At 28.2% G+C, this 23,871-nt stretch overlaps 1 protein-coding gene across 1 annotated transcript in view; it reads left to right on the plus strand.

Annotated features, from left to right (window-relative positions):
• The window catches only part of LOC113387880 (collagen alpha-2(IX) chain-like), a 139,452-nt gene that overhangs the window by 16,670 nt on the left and 98,911 nt on the right, over positions 1-23,871 (plus strand). Inside the window, exon 2 of the mRNA XM_026625268.1 lies at positions 20,747-20,797. Within this exon, the coding sequence (XP_026481053.1) occupies positions 20,747-20,797 (51 nt within the window). The remainder of the gene's footprint in view (positions 1-20,746; positions 20,798-23,871) is intronic.

Raw genomic sequence — 23,871 nt, forward strand, 5'->3', positions numbered from 1 at the left:
TTTATCCCTGCTGTTATGGTAATGCTGTACAATATTTCAAAGGCAACTAAAATACAGAATGTGGAGTTTCACTTCGTGTTGGTTTGAGTAATATTACTATACTTTGTTCGCAAAACTTTTCTAAAAGAAAAAATTACTTCTCATTTGTGTTTTTACAAATATATATTTTTCCGTTTTTGCAGTGGCGAAAAGTCTATTATTAGTTTATTTGAAATACCTTATGCTCAGTATAACTGAGTGTGAGATATTTTACATAAACTAAAATTAAACTAAATTTGTTTACTAAAATTCTGATATATAGATTCGTTCTATTAATAAATATTTTTTTATTAAGCTTAAAAGCCGAAGACAGTTAGCTAATTAATTCCAACTACGGATTTCATTGGTAATTAGCTCTTGAATTAATTAATATGAGAGTTACCTCAATCACTTGCTATATTAACTCGTATTGTGATATTACATATTATTTATTTAACAAACTTCTTTCAAAAATTATAACTATTTTGAAAGCTATTACCGATAACTAAAATTGGTTAAACTTGAAGTCCGATATATATTTTATAAATGCTTTGTATTAATTTTATTACATATAAATAAAATAGTGATATTGGATTGTATATTTATCAATTATCATTATCTATAGCTTATTTATGAATAAAAAAATATTATTAAATAAATCGATTACTATCCGAAAGATTAGTTTGCTCATTTCACAACGGATTTGATTAATTTTGATTCCTATTGAAAAGTAATTACATAATATAAATGTAATTTCAAGTTTTACAAATTGTAATTATCAGTAATAGCTTTCAAAATATAGTTATAATTTTTTAAAAGAAGTTTGTTTATAACCAATCATTACATACAATAACTGAGGCAGTTGCCAAATATAATTACGAAATAGTAACGAACTATATACGAGTAACATTGCTGACAAATGTCATATTTGAACTTGCAAAATATTAGAAACTAATTAAAAATTAACCTAAGGGATATGTAACCTATTTCACCTTGAGCCATCTTTTATGTAGCTAGCAATCTTAGGTAATAATATTGGCACATAAACAAAATTACATGTTAAAGAAATCTCAAGATTTGAATGGGATTTTAGAAAATCCTTTTTCAGCTGAATCTTTTATACTATCAGATTCTACACAGGCTTACACTAAGCCATTCGAAACCACCCTCAGAAAACCATTTAGAAAATGAATAGGTTCTTGACCTTACTTTATGTTTTATTATAAATATAACAGTTTTTTCGGTACATTTAGACTTTTACTTTTGGAATTCATTACATTCGTTATTGATTTCGCGTTTTAAATATGTACGTTGGACTTTGGAATTTAATCAGCCACTTGTCTTTCTCCTCACGTTTTATCCGGATCAATTCTGACCTTTTTTGCATTCAGTTAAATTGCGGTCAATCCGTGAAATCCAGTAATTTACTTAGAGAATTATCCTGCAAAGTAATTATTAAAATTTGTAAGTCAAAAATATATTTATATAAAGAAAATAAAATATCTATATATAATCCTAATAAGATTTTTAACATATTAATGCATCTTGAGCCAATAAAAATAATAGAAAAAGCGGAAGATTTCAAAATATTATATTTATAAAAATAGTTTGAATATGGACTTACGATAAAAAACGGAATTTACATGCTTCTTATATGCTAAAGCTCATAAACTGACGCAGATGATAATTATACATTATCATATGGAGTTTGTGCTATCAGTAATGTAATGCAGTTTTGATATTTGTTATTCCGGCAGAGAACTATAAATATTATAAAGTATAAGATGTTAACAATTTTAATACGCAAATCAATAAAATTATTATCGTTTTTTAACTACATCTTATTATTAAGGCCTTAAAATTTAATTTCATGCACTAAAACTAAACGATGGGTTTTCAATTATTCAATTTTCATTCTATCAATGTCAAAGTTTTAATTTAATAATTTCAATTGCAGAACTGCATGATATTTCGTGATAGGTTAATGATCTAAGAAAGTAAAGAATTGTAAATCCAGTATCTTCAATACTATATCTCCAATCTTTAATTCAATAGGAACTTTTTAAAATGCTAAAATCTACTGCTATTTATTGTAGAAATTCCAACAAGTCGACTCTAGTTATAAAGCTTTTTAATATAGTTTGAAATTATATATCTGCTCATAACGCAATGTTTAAATATCCATAACATAACATATGTAGGCACTGTTGTTTAGTTTACGGGACCTTCATTTAAATTTTAAGTGTACATCATTTAATTGTTTTAGAAGTTGTATTGTTAATTTTAAGTTAGATTCAACCGAGGTATTTATGTAACCTCTATAATACCTTACGTGTGCGTGGGGTAAAAAGGACTAACTGAATTTTTGCCCAGGTGGTGCAAATAATTAAATAGATGAAATAAAAATGTAAATTCGGTTGAAAAACAATTTTACAAGAAATTAATTAAACCGATAGGTATTCTAACTCTGTTGATAAATATATCTGACAAAATACTAGATCAAGGTTATACACAGTGATTTTTTTATCCATATGCCCATGAAATTTAAATTCTGAATTGTTAGAATATTGCAGATATTTGTTCGTAAAACCCCTTTAAAATAAAAAAATGTAACATTGGATTTGTTTGCCGCCTCATTGTCCCATAAAAAGAAAAAGATGACATTTTTTTTGAAAAATAGTAAAAAATCACATTTCTATAACTAGGAATTAAGAGAATTTGACTGAAGATAAGTACGATAGTTGTTTGTTTCATATGTGTGATGTGTTTAATATGGTTCATTTGGTTCACACAGCAAAATTGGAACTTCGTGCCCCGCCCTATCTATATAGTAATCGCAAAAAATCGATAATGAAAATCTTTACGTTTCAAAGGTTTCTGAACGTGTTGGCATGCCTTAAAAAATGGATGTATGTGTGTGTATGTAAGTTTGGACTCAATTTTACGTCCACGATTTAAAAAACATTTGATTCCTATTGATGGGGTGACGTGCTGGTAAGTTTTTGGCGAAGACAGGTCCAGCCGTCCAACACAAGTCCACGATACGGGGCAAAAAGTGTCAAAAATGGTAATTCAGTTTTTAAGGTAACGGAGCGCCCGATTTGAATGATTCAAAAAACAATTTACTAGTAGCAAAATGAAGAATTCATTAAATTTTTGGAAAGGACGGTCTAGCTGTTTCGAAAATTCAGAGAAAAATGTAGAAAAAATGATGTTTGGCGATGTGAAATGATCATTATTGTAATATAGTAAATATACATATACATATTGTAATTATGATTATCTCTTCGAAAATATATAAAACAATTATTATTAATCATTGATCATATTTATTGATTATTGATTTTTTTGGTGGAATATTTAATTCTAGTACGGGAAGTTGCAGTAATTTGCTTTAAGGCACTATGCCATGCACCACCAGTTTATATTATAACAGAGTATAACTTTAATCTAAAGAGCTACATATTTTCACATTACTCGCTGATAAATAGTGAATGCACTGTGAATGCAATGCAATAGCTTAATTCGGGTATTTGTGCTTTTTATAGCGAGATTTATGCAAACAATTCTTAAAGTGCATATATCTTCCTCCTCTAACATAGGTGGAATGTTTAATGCACTACTCTCGAAATATTCCGCAAGCGCGGAGCTTGTATTTTTTGTACTTTTAAGAACATTTAGAATTCAGTGCGACTGAAAAATAAACCGACTTTAGTTAATGGTTGTCGTACACTGTGGCTTGGTAGTTTGTATGCGGCGGCCGCTGTGAAAAATTTATCTTTTCGAACAGTAACCGTTACGGTTTATTTTGTTAATTCCTTCTTTTACTTTGGGCTCTGCGTCTCCTGAAAGCTGCTTGATACATCATGCCCACTGTCAATACAATAATACCCGGGCGGGAGAAAATTGTATACACAAAAGAATTAGAGATTGAACTTTTCATTGCTATGTTCAATTTATTCTATTGAAGTGCTCATAATGCAATTTTTACACGGGGGTGTTTGAACAATGTGCGGAATAATACACTGAATATTTAGTATTATCTTATTAAAATAAATACGTTTGCATAGTAAACCCTCTCTGTAGAATATTCTTTATGTGATATTTTACCAAAAAGTATATGGCTATTGGATGAGGCGTAGACTAACTAATTATTTTATCTAACTAATCTTAACTATTTTATATAATACATTATTAATAATTAGTATACTATTTAGTGTATGAAATTTAATAATGTATTTCTGATTGCTAAAATATAGTAAACTAGTGAGGTGCCTTGAGGCAAATTGCTGAAACTTCCCGTACCGTAAAGAAATGTTCGAGGAATATTGGATGTTTTCAAATAGATTATTATTATAAATATTGTAACATTGTCTAATTTTCTAATTTATAAGAAATATATAAACTGAATTGCAAAGTTGAAATTATTTGTTTAGAGTATAGTAGAACTTTAGTCAGAATTAAAAATTATATCTGAATTATTCTCGACAAAAAAAATTTAAAAAAAAAAGTTTAAAAAAATTTGAAACATTTTTTTTTCCAAAATCAATTATTCTGTTAAAACAAGCAGAAAGTTCTTTGAATCATTTAAATCGGACGCTTAGTTCCCTCAAAAACTGCCATTTTTTGCACATTTAGCTATGTATCTTTGGCTGGGCCTGCCTTTGCCAAAATCTAATAACCATTTCTCCCAATTATTACTAATTGAATGCTTTTTAGATCATTCAAATCGGATGCTCCGTTTTTTCAAAAACTCGATTTCTATTTTCTGCACTCTTTGCTCTTTATCTCCGTAACTGTTGGATCTGCCTCTGCCAAAAACTAATCAGTACATTCCCCTATCAATAGGAATCGAATGTTTTTTGAACCATTCAAATCGGTTGATCCGTGCGCCCGAAAACGTGACCGAAATATTGTATCCATACATACATACACACACACATCCATTTTTTCTGAGGTGTGCTAAAATTTTCAGAAATCTTCAAAACGTCGAGAAATGCAAAAATTTTCAATTTCGATTTTTGGACGATTACAATAACTTAGCCTAAGTGAAGTTAAAAATAGTTCATGGCTTCGTGCATTAAGGCAAATTGCTGGTCCTTTTCGTGCCGTATTTGAATATTCGAGGATAAAATTATATAATCAACAAGTATTGGTTATTGATTAAATATTTTCAAATAGATAATTATAAATACTAAATATTTCATCGTTTATATTTTATATTGCGACGTTCTTATCGCACAAAACACCTCATGAAGCCCAGTTCGAAAAACTGCTTATGCATAAACTATCTAGTAGGACAGCCAGAGGCTTGTTGTAACAGTTTTTTTTAAATAATATATCTTGGGATCCACTAATTATATTTATTTGAAAGAAAGAGAGTTTCTGCAACTATTCCTTGGTCTAATTAAGTAAAAATAGTTCTATGATTGTTGTTCATCAATCACAATACATTTACTCAATTTCTAGAAAAAGTGCGATGTTACAGCATATCCCTTGTTTGGGGCTAACATCTTCCGGTTTGGTCTTAACGACCAAAAATTGGCAATACTACATCCAATAATTTATTTTTTACTTATTTTTAAATTTTTTTATTTGTTTCTAAGTAATTCTTTTCATAATTAAAACATTAAATATATAGAGTTTCCTATAACATAAATTTCCATCATAAATCAACTTAAACTGCAATTAATAAAAATAACAGATATAGTATCTCCATAACACAACTTACACGTGCCCACATCTTACAAACTATAAATTCCACCTCATATTCTTCACTTGAATCTGTATATAATTCTTGTATTTTGCAACTAGTTCCAAGGATTTCTTTTAACTAACTCCAGGTGTGATTTTTTACATTCATCAAGATAACTATTTAAACAATTTTGCAATTAGCAATCATTTGTCAAAGATTGATACTAAGGACTTAAATTTAAAATTACTCGATAATAATAGCTCTAACCAAAAGTTTATGATGGATCTATTGTATTTTATATTTCTTGTCAAAAATGACGGAGCTGCACAGTTCTGTTTATTACATTGGCCTGCAGGACAGTAGCTATGATAATATTATGCAGGACGTTTTACAAGTCCAATCTAGACAAAAAAAATATTTTACTGATGTTCAAAATCCTATTGAAAAATTACTGTTACTAAATACACCTGTTACAGATAGCCCATAGCACCCTTATAATTATTTTAGTGTTCAATATTTATTTCTGTATTTTTCATGTCAAAAGTGTGCATTGAACATTATAATGTAATTTATTAATAAGTTCGCCTTTCTAGAGTTTGTTACTTTGGTTAATATTAATTTAACTTCAATTTTTAATTATTTCATTAATCACTAATAAAATGAAAATGAATTAAACGGAGCGATCGTTATTAATAATATCCATTTATTAATTTATTAATTCTGATGTTTGAGTGAAATACACATATTGTTAATTATTTGCGTATATTTGTCAGTCAGTGTCAATTGCGGTCTTTATTTATTCACCGCATATGAAATTAAATGTTGCGATGCCCAATAAAGTGGTCTGTTTATTCGATTATCAAAATTAATAGAGGAAATACCTAACTTACGCAAATATATGAAATCTAGCTTCTTGAATTTCCTGCTTTTTTATAGTTAATGTGGGATACTGACATTGGATTTAAAAATCGTTTATTATAAACAGATAATCATTATTATTATAAGAGTATGGCTGCCTTATGGTTATTTACAATAATGCAACTGCCGTTTTATGTACAAAGTTTATTAACTTCCCATAGGGTAAGTTATTGTAATCGTCCAAAAATGTAAAATGATAAATTAGATTTTCCTCGACGTTTGCTTCAAAACCGGCTGAACTGATTTCAAAAATATAAAAGTCATGTTATGTATCTCGATGAGGACTAACGTTTATCAGCGACAATTGGATAGGCCGTTTCTTTGTAATTAGAAAAAAAGTATAACATATTTATTTCATGTTTAGCGCAAAACCCTGAAACGAACAAACGATTTAAGAATTCAAAAGCCGTTCGAATTATATTGGTTGGCAATCATGTGTTAAAATTCGGTTTTCTTGTAATTAAATGTTAAAAAAATTTCGACGATTTTTATGATACCTTTTTAAGGATAGATATCATGATCTTATGGAATATACTAAATTACTACGATCCTACGATAAGTCATTAAATTTAGAAATTCACCAAAGTTTCAAGAAAAGCGTCGCGTTTTTTGCCGTTTGTTAAAATTAGACCTTTTATCGATGTTTTCTCAAAAACGGCTGAACAGACTTTGATATAGCCGCGTTTTAGCCAAAAATTCTGATACAATTTTGAAAATTAAAATACTATTCAAGAGATATTATTTGGGAATCGTGCTGAATAGTTTTCGACAAAGATCGACCACGTATTTTCCTCGTGATTGATTGCTAAAAAAATTCTCGAAGACTTTAATAATAATTGGCGATAGAGAACCTGGTTTTAATGAACATACTAAAACATTATAATCTTTTGGAAAGTGGTTTAGTTAAAGAATTTTATATTTTGGATTAATCGTCCGCGTTCTTAAAAAATACCCCGAGTTTTATTAGATACGTGTTTGATTTTCGATTATGTGTAATAAGAAAATTGTACAGAGTTGAATTAGCTGCAATAGTTCACATTACGAAGCCCTACGTCAACCCAGTATAATCATAAATAACTCATAAATTAATATATTGATTGATTAATAATTGAGTCGATTATTTACGCATGACGCAAGTTTATGCAACTTGCCTTAAAGCAAAATGCCCCTTACAACTAGTGTAATTTATGACATTATTGCTAAAACAAAATTCGAATCAACTGAAATTTCTCCGACTTTTCTTAAGTTTGTAAAAAAAATTAAAAATAATATCAAATTGTTTGATGTTATTTCTAAAAATATAATAAAACTAATTTTTTTATGTTATATCTAATGGTTATCTATTTCATGACTTTATGCAACTTTCTCATTCGATTTGGAGAGCGTGTAATGTAAGGAAAACAAAGACATTGAATTCGATTTTCATGAGAAAAGCAATATCTTCTCTATAAGAAAAATGAAAAATATAAATTTCAATTTCTATTCACTATCGTAATGGGTTCCAAGCGCGAAATGGTACCTATTTTTTATTCATTTTGATGATTTTAAACATAATATATAATTTTTTATGTTCTTTGAATATTAATCATTAAATAATGAAATACTGTTCAAATACTAGTATACCATTATTAAAGAATTGCCTATTATATGTTTTTATTTTAAAAGTTTAATTATATTTTATTATAATGCAGATTAGTATCACGATTAAACCATCGAGTCTATAATGCGATTTGAACCCAATTGTGAATGATGTGCAATGTTCCGGATTTAAACATCCTTTGATAGGATTACGTATAGTACTTCTAATCGACAATCAAGCTTATATGAATTTATATTTATAGAACAATGGAAATTTATAGTTATACCACAAACTTAGCCAAATTATTCCAGCTAAATTGTTCAAGTAGTTCTCATTTATATAACACCAAAATTACAAATATGGATCTTATTCTGCATAATATAATAGTATTTGAAATATATAACAATATTTACTGTGTAAAACACAAGTATAGACCATAATTTATAATCAAATAAAACTGCATTCATTATTTAAGCAATTACACAGTTTTTCTCATAATTTATATGAAATATTCATGGTTTGGAAATATTCATCTCTTTATCTTCAGTTAATCGATTTCTTAATAATCTTCAGAGTTAATTAATTTTAATACTTTTTATTATTTTTATAAAAAAATGACATTTCGATAAAAAATAATCGGCGGGGCACAAAGCACAAAAGTATGTGTGCGTTTTGTGTGTCCGCAATTTTTGTTCACCTTTACGGGCGCAGGATCAACCGATTCGAATGATTTAAAAAACATTCGATTTATATTGATAGGGAGATGTGCCAATTAGTTTTTGGAAATAGAAATCGAGTTTTTGAGAGAACGAAGTATCCAATTTGAATGATCCAGAAAACATTCAATTTGTAATGATTGAGAGAAGTGGTGATTTATTTTTGGCAAAAGCAGGTCCAGTCATTTTGAAGATACTTAGTTAAATGTACAAAAAATGACTGTTTTTGAGAGAACTATCCGAATGGCAGTATTTGCGAGAGCATCCGATGATAAATGATTCAAACACCTTTCTTCAACCTGCTTGTGTTGACAAAACAACTGTTTTTTAAACTAATTTGAAAAAAATAAAACATGTCGTTACGGTACGGAAATTTCAGCAATTTGCCTTAATACGCGATGCCATACATCACTAGTTTTTCATTATTTCCGTAACCTCTGATAATTTTGATCATCTAAGAAATACAGGTGAATATATGCTCGGTTGAAAGAGAATAAATTCGATTTTATTATTTATTATGACTATAACATAAATTTGAAAACTAGAATTCAAAATTAAATAACATATAATGGCCTTTTGATATCACACGAATGACATAAATCTGCCAAATAACGATAATTAACAATTATTTCAATTACAAACCAGCCGTAACTCTTCGTATTGTGGTTATTATTGACATTTGAATTTATAAACATATTAAATTAAGTGTGAAACACACATCAAAGCATAAATCAGATAAATTCAACCAACCGGTTTTGCTACAGAAATATAAACACATTATTATTAACCAGTGTAATATATAGGGGAGCTAGGGGATTGTTGTAACAGTTTATGGTAAAATTAATATTATTATTAGGATTTGCTTATTATATATAGATATATATATATATATATATATATATATATATACATGTTTCTACGAAAACAAGTAAAATTAAAACCATGACCATTGTTTATTACTTCACATGTAATCATTTTCATTAATCAGAAAAGTGGTAAACCCATGTTTGGGGATAATGGGTATAAACGACATAAAAGGATAATAACATCTATATCTCTAATAATTTATTAATGGTAATTCTGACTATAATTTTTACAAATATATAATGTCTCTTATATTATAAATGTTTGATTATATTCCTAAATTCCGATTACTATTATAACATTAATAAAATATATAGAGTCTCCTGTAACACAATTTACCACATCTTACAAACTATCCACTCTATTTTATTCAAATGGATCTGTATGAAATTTTTTTGTGTTACAAGTAGCCCCAAGAATTTGTTTCAACTAACTCCAGGTTTTAGCATAAATCAAAATACAGTTTGATCAATTTAACAATCACATGATTAAAAATGGATAGAATTGAAACTAAATAAGATATTCAAAATATAAAATTAGTCAATAATAGTAACTATAAAAGAAATATTATCTATATAGATAAAGCAATTTTATATTACCTGTCAAAATTGACGCATATGCACTGTTCTGTTTATTGCCTCGGCCTGCGGAACAGTAGCTATGACAATATTATACAGGACGGTTTGCCTAATCGTGAAAAAAATATTTTAATATTTTTCAGGATTCCATTGAAAACTGCCTGTTATTACTTAACCGTAGGGTTACCACTTAATTCCGTTGATACTTAACCCTGATACAAGTAGCTACTAGCTCCCCTATATATATACATATTGTATTGTTGCGTTGTACACAGCAAAAACATTTAAAAACAAAAAGGTTTCTTGAAAAAAATATTAACTTCCAGTAGGGCAAGTCATAGTAATCGCAAAAAAAAATCGAAAATGAAAATTTCTATATATCTTTACGTTTCAAAACCTTCTGAACATTTTGGCATACCTTAGAAAAAATGGATGTATGTGTGTGTGTGTGTTTGGATACAAATTTCGTCGACCATTTCGGGAACACGGATGAAGCGATTTGAATAATTAAAAAAACATTCGATTCGTATTGATAAGGAGACGTGCTGATTAGTTTTTGGCGAAGGCAGGTCTAGCCGTTCCAAAGATATGAGGCAAAAGGGGCAAAAAACGATTGGTTTTTAAGGGAACGAAGCGCCCGATTTGAATAATTAAAAAAAACATTTTACTTGTATTAACAAGATTTTCATGAAGGCAGGTCTAGCGGTTTCGGAGATCTAGTAAAAAAAGTAAAAAAAAAATGCCATCTGGCGGTCAAAAATGATCATTAGACATATGCACATCAAATTATCAGATATTTTATAGAGATTATAACAATAAGTATAAATTTTGTTTACATTCCTATGAGTTCCGTACCGATGTTTATCCGTTATTACGTCTCTGCAGTTAAAGCAGTACGATTGCTTTGAAAAAAGTTCAGAATTTCCAAAATATTTCAAAATAAATTTTTCTTCAAAAAGTCTTTTTTTTTCAAAAAAAAGTAAATTTTTGTCAAAAATTTATAGTTTCTCAAAAATCTATTTTTTTCAGAGTAATTTTTTTTCAAAAATGTTAATTTTTTTTAAAAAATAATAATTTTTGATACGGGAAGTTCCAGTAATTTGCCTTCAGGCACGATGCCTTGCGCCGCACTAGTTTTTTTATGTTTTAGACTTCAGCTTTTCTGTGCAGCTTAAATTATTTTATTTTTCATCAAATTATAAATTTACTTATATGTATTTACAATTATAGTTTAGTTATAAGCTCATTTCAAAAATCGAAGATTGCTGTATCACTAGACATTTTTATAAAATTGTATAATTAAAACGTCATAATATGAATATACCTATGGTTCGTTCGATTGCATAGTGTTTATTTGTATGCGCTTTAATTTTATGTGGAATATGACCTAGCAGACTTAGGAATGTTATATGTACCATATTCTGTCAGTAAAGTTAAAAAACTTTCTACATAGACGACCACAGAAGTCCTTAAAACTAGTTTACGGTTATCAATTAATAAGAATTTAATATGTTATCATAGACAAACTTTGCGTATCTAAATATTTATATATAAAAATACTTATTACAATGGCAACTCATAAATTTATCTCACGCACATAAAGAGAAACAGTATAGGAGGAATGTGAGAATTTAAATCGTATATTACTCTACCAGCCTACAATGTTGGGCATAAATCTGGTAAAGAATAGGATTTTAAACTGAATAACATGACATTGCAGTAAAGAACTCGATAAATCCGTGTGATTCATAAGGCACCGAGTCTGAAATTCAACGCCGGCGTAGCAGGGCACTTGCAGTCCACGCATTTGTCAAGCGGCGTGGGACGAATTTGATGTATCTATCGTATTGCGCTTGTTATATTACATTCTAAGGCTTAATATATCGGGCCTATTAAATACACGCCTTGAACTTAATGGTGTTATCGTTCGATTTTTATGAGTTTCAGTTGCTATATAGTCCAACACCGACTCATCTTCTTTCTCTAACAGCGGCCCCCAATCGTTCTTCTCGAGAACTTAAGTTTTCAAAAGATAACTTCAAGCTGAAGTGGTGCATGGCATCGCGCTTTAAGGCGAATTGCTGGAACTTGAAAAATCTTTAAAAACTATATTTTTTTGAAAACTTTGAAAAAATAAGATTTTTCAGAGTTTTGAAATTTTTGAAGAAATTATACTTTTTCGAAATTTTTTTCAGAACAAAAGCGCTTCTTAAAAATCTTACAGATTAAGTAATAAAGCCGCGTTGCAGAATAACATTTAAACATTATAAATCTGGGTACGGAACTCATAAAAGTGTAAACAAAATTTATACTTGTTATTAAAATCTTTGTAACATATCTGATAATTGGCGTGCATATTTTTGATGATCATTTTCCTCCGCTAAATGAATTTTTATTACTTTTGTTCTTCCCAAAAATATAAACAGTTCTTTATTTTGTCAATACGAGTAAAATGTTTTTTGAATTAATGAAATCGGACGCTCCGTTTCTACTCTTCTCCGTATCTTCGAAATGGATGGACTTGTCTTGGCCAAAAACTAATCAGCACGTTTCCTAATCAATTTCGCTTTTTTGCGATTACTATAACTTATCCTACAGAAAGTTAATTACTCTACGGAATGTTAATTATTAATGACAATCTTCATAAACTAATTGAAGTATGTTTTAAAACTGAAATTGACAAAATGATATAAAAGGTGTATAAATGCTAAATGCAACTAGAATAATATATATTTTCATATTACGCACTATTATTTTTTAATATAAAAAATGTAAGAGATGATTTTAAATACCTCAATTGAAAAAAAAAATTAGAAAACAACGCGAAAGAATTATCTTTTGCCAATGAGAAAAATATCTGTTCTTTTGGTTCAAGAGTCTTTATTTAAAAGGACTCTATCCTAGATTATCTCATTTTCATATAGATTTTACATATATTTTTTGTATTTTGAGCGACTTAGTGTAAATTTAGTTTTTGATCATTTAATAATACATAAATACATAATTTATGTATTTATTTATAATAAATTTCTTATATTATTCCTAAATTTATTCTATTAATTATGTAAATTAAGAACATAACATTTGATTCGGTCCGAAAGTAATGAAGCATATGCACGAACAAAATGTTTTATTTTGCCATAACATGGCAAAACATTATGGTCATGTTAAAATCTCGATAAATTTATTTAATTTTTTTTTTGTGAAAAGCACGGATTTGCGCGAGCTTTTGTATTCAGAATTTTATTCCGTATATAACAAATAGTTCAAAGGTCAGATCAAACTTTGAATCTCCTTATCCTTAATTGACAGACAAAAAAAAACCCTGAATTTAATATTAAAGATACAACAGAAATAAATTTGAATAGATCAAATAATAATGTAAATCAAATAATTTAAAAAATTCTCTGATTGGGTAATAATATTTTCTAATATAGCTACCAAAGCTGCAAAATTATATTATGTCATTAACTGTAAATTGTTTGTCAACCATCAGCTTAGTTAATTTTTGTTATTTAAAAATGGTTTATTAATTATATTCTTTTTTTATCGGTCTTTCATCATTTTTAGGGCATTTGGCCACCTACATTTTTTTACTAATTACTATTTTTTTTACTAATTTTTTACTAATTACTATTTTTTTACTAATTACTATGCTAATTTTATTTGATACTGATTTCTTCTTTCATCAAAATTATCTTCTTTCTTACTCCTAATTCTATTTAAGATTTCATAATGTTAGATTTTACATACTTATTACATATATGTATGATTACAAGTTTATTATCAGCTTTATACTCGGTACTACAATACATTATTATAAGGACAAAATGCCAGGACTCGATCCGAGAATCCCTGGTATTTGAGTCTGGCTTTCTACTGACTGATCCATTCCGGCCGTAGTCTGTATTCTTGAATTTGCTGAAAAATATTCATCGAAATAAAAAAAAACTAGTGGGGTGGGTGGCATCGTGCCTTAAGGCAAATTGCTGGAACGAAATGTTCGAGTTCGAATACTGAATGTTTTCAAATAAATTATTATAAATATTGTAGCATTGTCTAATATTTATAAGTATTATATAAACTGAATTGCAAAGTTGAAATTATTTGTTTAAAGTATATTAGAACTATAGTCAGAATTAAAAATAAAATCTGAATTATTTTCGATATACAAAAAATTTAAAAAAATGAAGCAAAAATTTTTTTTTTACAAAATCAATTATTTTGTTAAGATAAGCAGAAGGTTCTTTGAATCATTCAACTCGGACGCTTAGTTCTCTCAAAAACTGCCATTTTTTACATATTTAGCTCCGTATCTTCGAAATGGCTGGGCCTACCTTTGCCAAAAACTAATAAACACTTCTCCCAATCATTACTAATTGAATATTTTTTAGATCATTCAAATCGGATACTCCGTTCTCTCAAAAAGTCGATTTCTATTTTCTGCACTCTTTGCTCCATATCCCCGAAACGGCTGGACCTGCCTTTGCCAAAAACTAATCAGCTCTTTTCCCTATCCATAGGAATCGAATGCTTTTTGAACCATTCAAATCGGTTGATCCGTGCGCCCGAAAACGTGACTGGAAATTTGTATCCATACATACATACACACACACATCCATTTTTTCTGAGGTATGCCAAAATGTTCAGAAACCTTCAAAACGTCGAGAAATGTCAAAATTTTCAATTCCAATTTTCGGCCCATTACAATAACTTACCCTACGGGAAGTTAACTAATACTAAAATAGATCCCTATACATCACAATATGCATTTTCCATTGAATATTTAACCATTTTAAATTGAGAAAAATTATGCATAAAAGAGTTTACTCATATATGTGATAGAATACATTTTATATTTTAAACGATACAAAGTTTAAGAACTTTCGTGTTTCGATCGTTATCGAGGGGGCGGCGTGATTTAAAGACACATTGGTGCTTTCTTATAGTATATATTTATTTTATGTTTCCGGGAAAAGAAAGAGCGTCTATCAAAATCTAAATCATATCAATGGGTTTAGGAGAATTTTGCCACAGTTAAATTTTAGATTTTATCATCAATCATTTCGTATAGTTTTCCAAAATAAGACATATTTTTAGTGCTATTTGGTCTACATTGTCTATAGCAAAAGTTTATTATTAACTTCATGAGTACTCTCATTTTTTATGAAACTTGAAAATGACTCGCCTTGATTAGTTTTGCGCGATGATCGGCTGCTCGTTTCTTTATATTTAGTAGAAAAGTATCAAAATTTTTGTTGAAGTTTTATCCACAAATCCTTAACCGATCTGAAAAATTCACAAACTGCCCGAATGATATTAATGAAAGTCATATTGATTCACTTATGGTAAAGTACGGCCTAGTTTTTCCTTTGTAATTCATGTTTTTTCTAATAATAATAATAATATTAACGAAGCATTGTCGAATAACGAGTATGTTTCAAAAATATGTACAAAATTGAAAATTTAAAAATTCTTTCTGATGTGTTAATGCTCCACAACTTGGACTATTCATAAATCACTATTTATTACTATTGCTATTGCCTAAGTGAAGAAAATTGCTAATTTTAAAAGTGACTGAAACTCAAATTTTATTGATTAAGTTAATAATCATATCATAAGAAATGTATGAAACTTCATTCAAAATTTCACTTATACCTGTTATTAACTTCCCGTAGGGTAAGTTATTGTAATGGGCCGAAAATCGGAATTGAAAATTTTTACATTTCTCGACGTTTTGAAGGTTTCTGAACATTTTGGCACACCTCAGAAAAAATGGATGTGTGTGTGTGTGTGTGTGTGTGTATGTGTGTGTGTGTGTGTATGTATGTGTGGATACAAATTTCCAGTCTCGTTTTAGGGCGCACGGATCAACCGATTTGAATGGTTCAAAAAACATTCGATTCCTATTGATAGGGAAAAGAGCTGATTAGTTTTTGGCAAAGGCAGGTCCAGCCGTTTCGGAGATACGGAGCAAAGAGCGCGGAAAATAGAAATCGAATTTTTGAGAGAACGGAGTATCCGATTTGAATGATCTAAAAAACATTCAATTAGTAATGATTGGGAGAAGTGTTTATTAGTTTTTGGCAAAGGCAGGCCCAGCCATTTCGAAGATACGGAGCCAAATATGTAAAAAATGGCAGTTTTTGAGAGAACTAAGCGTCCGATTTGAATGATTCGAAAAACTTTTTGCTTGTCTTAACAAAATAATTGATTTTGGAAAAAAAAATTTTTGTTCAATTTTTTTTTTTTTTTTTTTTTTTTTTTAGTTTTTTGTTGAAACAAATAATTGCAACTTTGCAATTCAGTTTATATAATTCTTATAAATATTAGGCAATGTTACAATATTTATAATAATCTATTTGAAAACATTCAGTATTCCTCGAACATTTCGTTACGGTACGGGAAGTTCCAGCAATTTGCCTTAAGGCACGATGCCACTCACCCCACTAGTTTATTTTTTAATTTAATATTTTACACTTAATTTGTAATCTAAATTAGGTACATGGTATCGTGGATTAAGGCAAATTGCTGAAACTTTCTACCTGTTTATCTGCCCACATATCTACATATTCGTCTTTCTACTAGTTTACTAGTATACCAGTTTATCTGTCCACTAGTTGACACCAGTTTGTCTGTCCACCAGTTAATCTGTCCATCAGCCTGTACCAGTTTTCCTGATCACCAATTCACCTGTATTTTTGTTCAACTGTCTACATATCAATGTACCAGTTCACCAACTTTTATAATTTTTTTTTATAATTCAAATCGGTTGATGCGTGCGCGCGAAATCATGTAAAAATTGTATCCGTACACACACACATCATTTTTTAAGGTATACCAAAATGTTCCGAAATTCCTGAAAAGATATGCAAAAATTTTCATTTTCATTTTTTGTGTGATTACTATAACTTAACCTTCGGGAAAATTTTATTAATATTTTATTCATTAACTTTAAGCTATAATAAATAAATTCGAAACAACTTCTATGCGAGCATCTTGGAAGCATTTTATTTAATAATAATTAATTATGATTTCTGCATGACTTGTAATCTTTAAGAGTTAATAATCTTTGGAAGTTATTCCTCGTGGCAATTTCATAAGCCGTTGATATTTATATTGTTTTCTGGATAAGAAATTAATTAAATTCAAGTCTATTCTTTGCAGTCTCGTATTTAGTTTTGTACTACGGTTTTGTGTACAGATTCAATACGAAGCAAAATAAATTATTCTTCTAAAGTTATCAGTAGTTTGTTCTTTTTGATGCGCATAGTAATATAAAAGTAATAACTAGTTTATTAAATTTAGAATTATGATGATTGTACTCTTTGTAAATAACCATTTTAGTATTTTTCTGACTTTAAATACTTTATTTATTTATATACCTACTATACTGTTTTTTAATTCATAAAAAATTACATCTTTACAAGTTAAATATTGGGCTATAATTAATAGTGTTTATTCTTACTATACTAATATGTATAATATCATATTATAATAGTATTTCATAACGAATGAATTATTATTTTTGTATATTGAGTGAATATTACTCATGCACAATTTTTATGATTTTTGCGCTGTTCTAACCTATTGAGGAAAATGTATGACTTGTAATAACTTAAATATATTTTGTATAATAATGCATATATAGTTTCTGAGGTATTTACTATAAACTTTCATCATATCTAATAATTCATTTAAGGATTTTGTCAAGGATTTGCAAAAAAAATTACTCTTGGATGTTAAATTATTTTATATTTGACTATATATTTCTGAATATTATGTTTTCACAAGAAAATCTGAAGGACTAAATTTATGTTTATTTTCGACGTTTTACGCACTTCTGAATTGTTTGACACCAACTGAGGTTATATATAATTATACACATATATTATATGTGTATAATTATATATAACTAAGGTTATATATAATTATACACATATATTATATATAATTTTAATTTACTTGTCGCTAATTTATAAAACTAAAACTATAAAATGGAATTTTACCTATGTTATTTTGCATTGAAAATTGGATTGAAGGGCGGACTACATTAAAGTTAATATTAAGAGCTAAAACTTTCAGAGATTTGTTTTTATTACCTTGGAAGCATTTGAGCCTCTGGCAGCAAGGAAATTTGTAAACATCCATCCCTAGTGTATATGTATAGGTGGGCTAAAATTTGATCTTTCGTCGATGTTTTCTGAAAAAGATATTCACCAAAAAATTCAAAAACTATTTGATGAAACTCGATAAAGACTCGCTTGCACAAGCAATGCGACACGATCGGACCAGCCGTTTCCTTACCAGAGTTAGCAGAAAAATGCAAAGTGTTCTGCCCTCGTTTTCGCAAAAAAATCCTGAATCGATTTTAAAAATTCTGAAATTAAGAAATGCCCTTTAAGAAAATATAACAGATCTCTTAAAAATGGTTTAATTGTAAAAGTTCATAAAAGTTAAGAATAATGGGTCCTGTCAAGATTTTATCGTCGCATTTATAAATGTTTTCAAATCTCAAATCTTATTGATTAAGATAATTATTTACACACATCAGGAAAACTTTGCATCTTGAATTATTGCAAAATGCCACTCATACCTGGTTTGGTTAAAATGGAATGTAAATGATAAACAAAAAACATAATATACAATTTGGTTTAATTTAATAGTAAAGAAAGACATCTCTTGTTATTACATGGCGTTTACCTTCATCAACTCGCGCCCATTTTGACACTTCTGCCCTGCTGAAATATTTTAATTAATTTTGATTTCAGTTTTAACTTATTGTAAATTGTGTTATGTTCAGTGAAGCTATGCTATGATAAAATTTAATTTGAATTCTTTGGTACTTTTAATTCAAATTGGTTAGATTTTATTGAAATTTTTATTGATATTGTATCAAAGTGATATGAGTAGCATTCTAGTTTTAGTTTATAATGGAGAATTGGTACTAGTGCTTTCGACAAAACTTTAGTTTCATACTTGTTTATCTTTGGTTAGTTTATTATATTCGAGTGATATTAAAATATTCATATGTAGTTTGAAATACGAGTTTGGAATTTGTACTTCATTTTTAACAAAAATTAGTTGAAAGTTGTCAAATTTTAAGTCAAGCTTCATAGATTTTAATTAACAATCACTCACTTTTTTAGTGTTTTGTACATTGTACCAATGATATATGCTTTAAATTTTTTTAGTTGTTAATTTGTATGTTATTTTTAACTTCCCGTAGGGTAAGTTATTGTAAGGGGCCGAAAATCGGAATTGAAAATTATTACATTTCTCGACGTTTTGAAGGTTTCTGAACGTTTTGGCATACCTCAGAAAAAATGGATGTGTGTGTGTGTGTATGTGTGTGTGTGTATGTATGTGTGGATACAAATTTCCAGTCACGTTTTAGGGCGCACGGATCAACCGATTTGAATGGTTCAAAAACATCCGATTCCTATTGATAGGGAAAAGAGCTGATTAGTTTTTGGCAAAGGCAGGTCCAGCCGTTTCGGAGATACGGAGCAAAGAGTGCAGAAAATAGAAATCGTATTTTTGAGAGAACGGAGTATCCGATTTGAATGATCTAAAAAACATTCAATTAGTAATGATTGGGAGAAAAGTTTATTAGTTTTTCGCAAAGGCAGGCCCAGCCATTTTGAAGATACGGAGCTAAATATGTAAAAAATGGCAGTTTTTGAGAGAACTAAGCGTCCGATTTCAATGATTCAAAGAACTTTCTGCTTGTCAATCGACTTTGGAATTTTTTTTTTTTTTTTTTTTTTTTTTTTTTTTTTTTTTTTTTTTTTTTTTGTATATCGCAATTATTTATTTTTAATTCTGACTATAGTTCTAATATACTTTACAAATAATTTCAACTCTGCAATTCAGTTTATATAATATTTATAAATATTAGACAATGATACAATATTTATAATAATCTATCTGAAATCATTCAGTAATCCTCGAACATTTCGAAGAGGTACGGGAAGTTCCAGCAATTTGCCTTAAGGCACGATGCCACCCACCCCACTAGTTTTATATTTTTTTAGAGGGCTAAGAATTTCAAATTTTGTGTACCTAACGTTATTTGTCTAATCCAAGTATCTTAACACATTTAGAATACATTCAAATTATAGATATTACTCTCTTTAAAAAGTGATTATTTACTAAACTAAATAATACATTTTTTAAACATATGATGTAGCATGCAAATTTTAAATACACATTTATGCCTATTTATAGAATAAAAATTATTTTATACTTATTCAATTCTATTTTTAGATACTTATCGACTCCAATAATTTATAATTGTTATTAACACAAAAGATTAAAAAAATTGTTTAAATTGTTATCTAATATTGTGTATTAATTAATAATTATTTATTCTTAGGGTTTCAGTGGCGATGGAACGACTGAGATAGACATTGATGACGATGACTTTGTAAGTTTGCACAGAATTTATTCTGCTTACATAATCATCTAATGCCACTAAAATCACTACTATATTATACTAATTATCCTAATCATTGACATTTCAGAGTATATCTTCATAGATTGCATATCTACCAGTTTCATCTTTTAACAGTGATTAGTATTAACATATATTATGCCAAAACTAAATATTGTTATTTATACTGTATTATATATTAGTGGTAGTTTTAACATGCATAGATTGAATAATTCATTAATCAACTACTATAATTAACCTTTTGCATTAATACGATTTGCTTGCTTTTTCAGCTAATTTGGATTTTCAAATCAATCATATACCTTCATAATCAGGTTCTTTATTATGTAATATATTACTCGTTACTGCTATAGAGGGTAAATTATATCATAGAATAGAATTAATTATATAAAATTGTTCTTACTGTACAATATACTGATATTTGCTTGAACTTTTGATTTGAAATGACATTAGAGATAAAAAATTAATCGCCAAATTAAAATTACAAATTCGCGTAAATGTGATAAGAAGTTTCGATTCGAGGTAAAATTCGTTTTCAAGAAAATTGTTGTTTACAATTCTTCGAAAAACATTTTTTTAATGTGATACCTTCAGAAAGGATTGGGTAAAAATACTAGTAATATTATAAATGTGATATACTTTTTCACTTTTCTTGACGTTATGATTTTTTTTTTAACAAAATCCTTTTGATTTCACGAAGAAGTTTAATGGTTATAGTTACGCAACAATATTTTATTTAGGCTGTAGCGATGCACGTGATTTTAAGGATTCTAAAATTTGAATTATAATTCCTAATTTTTAATTTACTTTATACAATTGTAGCATGAATAATATTTTCTCATGGATCTCCTATTACTGGAATTATCAAAGTACAATTAAAATTTCGGTATCTGCTTCCGCATGAACTCACTTTAACGAAAACAAAATAGTTGTTTGAAGGTTTCTCGGGATATATTGTGAAGCCTCAAGAAAAGTTATTCAACATTTTTTATTTAAGAGAGTGAAAAGTGAGATAATTTAAAACTTCATCGAAGCTTTAAATAATCATTAAATTACAAAAAAGTTTTAACTTTCATTTTCATCAATACAATTTTTTGAATTATTTCCAATCATAAAATATATTAATTAATTAAATCGATATTTCTTGAAAATTCTATTGTCCTGTCATCATTACAAATAGCTATTTTACTTTCAAGATATATTGATGTCCACAAAAGAAATATTTGTCTGTACTAGGTGTGCGGCATATTATATATATTGTAATATTATTAATGACATGTTATGCATCATCATATATATGTTTTCCAATGTAATTTCGATAGCTAAACACGAATCTGAAGTTAAAATATGGTGTCAAATGGCAAAGAATTGAAAAACTTGAAGAAAAATAAAAAAAAACGATAAAATTTCGGAACTCAAAATTCTTTTGCATGATAATTAGAATCTCATAATTTCTGACGTTTTCTAGCCCTTTCTACATTTGATTACTATTGGGATTTAATTTATTAATTTTTTTGTATAATTAAGTTGCAATTTATAAACATATTCAATTCCGATTGTCCCTGAGTATTCTGCAACCACGCTTACAATTGAATTTTCGAAAATATGTTTTTGAATTACTGCTGTAATCGAGCCAGAAAATAATAGAAATTGTAGGATTTTAATTATCGTATAGAAGAATTATCAGATCGGAGATTTTGCCGTTTTTTTTTAAATTTTTTATTTCAATTTTTTGCCATTTGCCCCCCAATTTTAGATTCGACTTTTTTATTCGAATTTTTTGACTTTAGATTCGTGTTTAGCAGTAAAAACTACATTGGAAAACATATGTTGCACCACCAATACAGGCAACTTTTTTGTGGACCTGTGTTATTAATTAGACAAAGAATCTAAACGTAATGCAGCAAATGTAGTGTTTACATGATGTTTTTTCTATAGAAAAAAGATCAATTGTCTAAGTTAGAGGTGCAAAAGTATTTTTAAGTGCAAAAGATTTTTAGTTAAGCAGTATACCAGCCCCATTCTAATACCAATATTTGTGTAAGTCGATAAACAAATCGATACCAACCAATACAGCGAAGGGATTGTATTATTTAATTAAGTTGTGCAGCCATGTCACGGACTACATCGTCAATTAGGTTGCGAATCAGTGCAGAACTTTCGAATGAGTAAATCTAATAAGAAACATTTATATTTGTTTTAGTTATTTTATTAATTATAAAATACTATGTTTAAATTGCAATAGCATGATATGTTTAGAAAACCCATTGCATATTAATTACTTATATTTAAGTAATATTACAAAATATTAAAGACAGAATATCTGAACAATAATCGTTAAAAATATATACAAAAATTTAAATTGTTAAATATTGCAATTTATTACGTATGCAGATTTATTAATAATATTTATTTAATTATTCAAATTGTATTTGTTAGGCTTGATTTCTGCAATATTTTTTTTTTGTTTGATGATGGTATACATTTGGCGTGAAAACAAATTTTCATTTACTAATTCCTTTTTTTTTTTATCGACATGGCTGCTAATATTTTCAAAGAATATGGTTAAAAATTGTTCAAAAAATTAAATTCATGTTAAAGTCATGATTATAAAGTATGCTAAACCGAATTTCGAACCCTGATTACTTCAACTAAAACTAAAACAGTACATATGGTGCCATATTCAATATACAAGTATACGAACTTAATTATACTCAACAATATCGTTTCAAACATTTAATTTTTTTGCTGTTTGCTATTATTTTTGAATTAATTCAATATTCGGGTTATTCTATAGTGTGTAGCCTGTAGTGTGTATATATGTGATTGTAAAATTGCATTTGCCAGTATCGATTTTATCAATACTAATCACGTTGCATAAATCTCTACATTGAATTATGTTAGTCTGACAAGCATTTTACAATTTTTACATCTAATTATTTTCAATTTTGATTAATTCAAGTGTTGAGTAATATTTTATATCACTTGATCGAGAGTTTTTACCAAAAGTAACAATTTATAATATGAACATATCATTCCGGAAAATA

Source organism: Ctenocephalides felis, unplaced genomic scaffold (assembly GCF_003426905.1).
Source record: "Ctenocephalides felis isolate EL2017-DRISC unplaced genomic scaffold, ASM342690v1 CF-g0.4_SCAFFOLD_03572, whole genome shotgun sequence".
Classification (NCBI taxonomy): domain Eukaryota; kingdom Metazoa; phylum Arthropoda; class Insecta; order Siphonaptera; family Pulicidae; genus Ctenocephalides; species Ctenocephalides felis.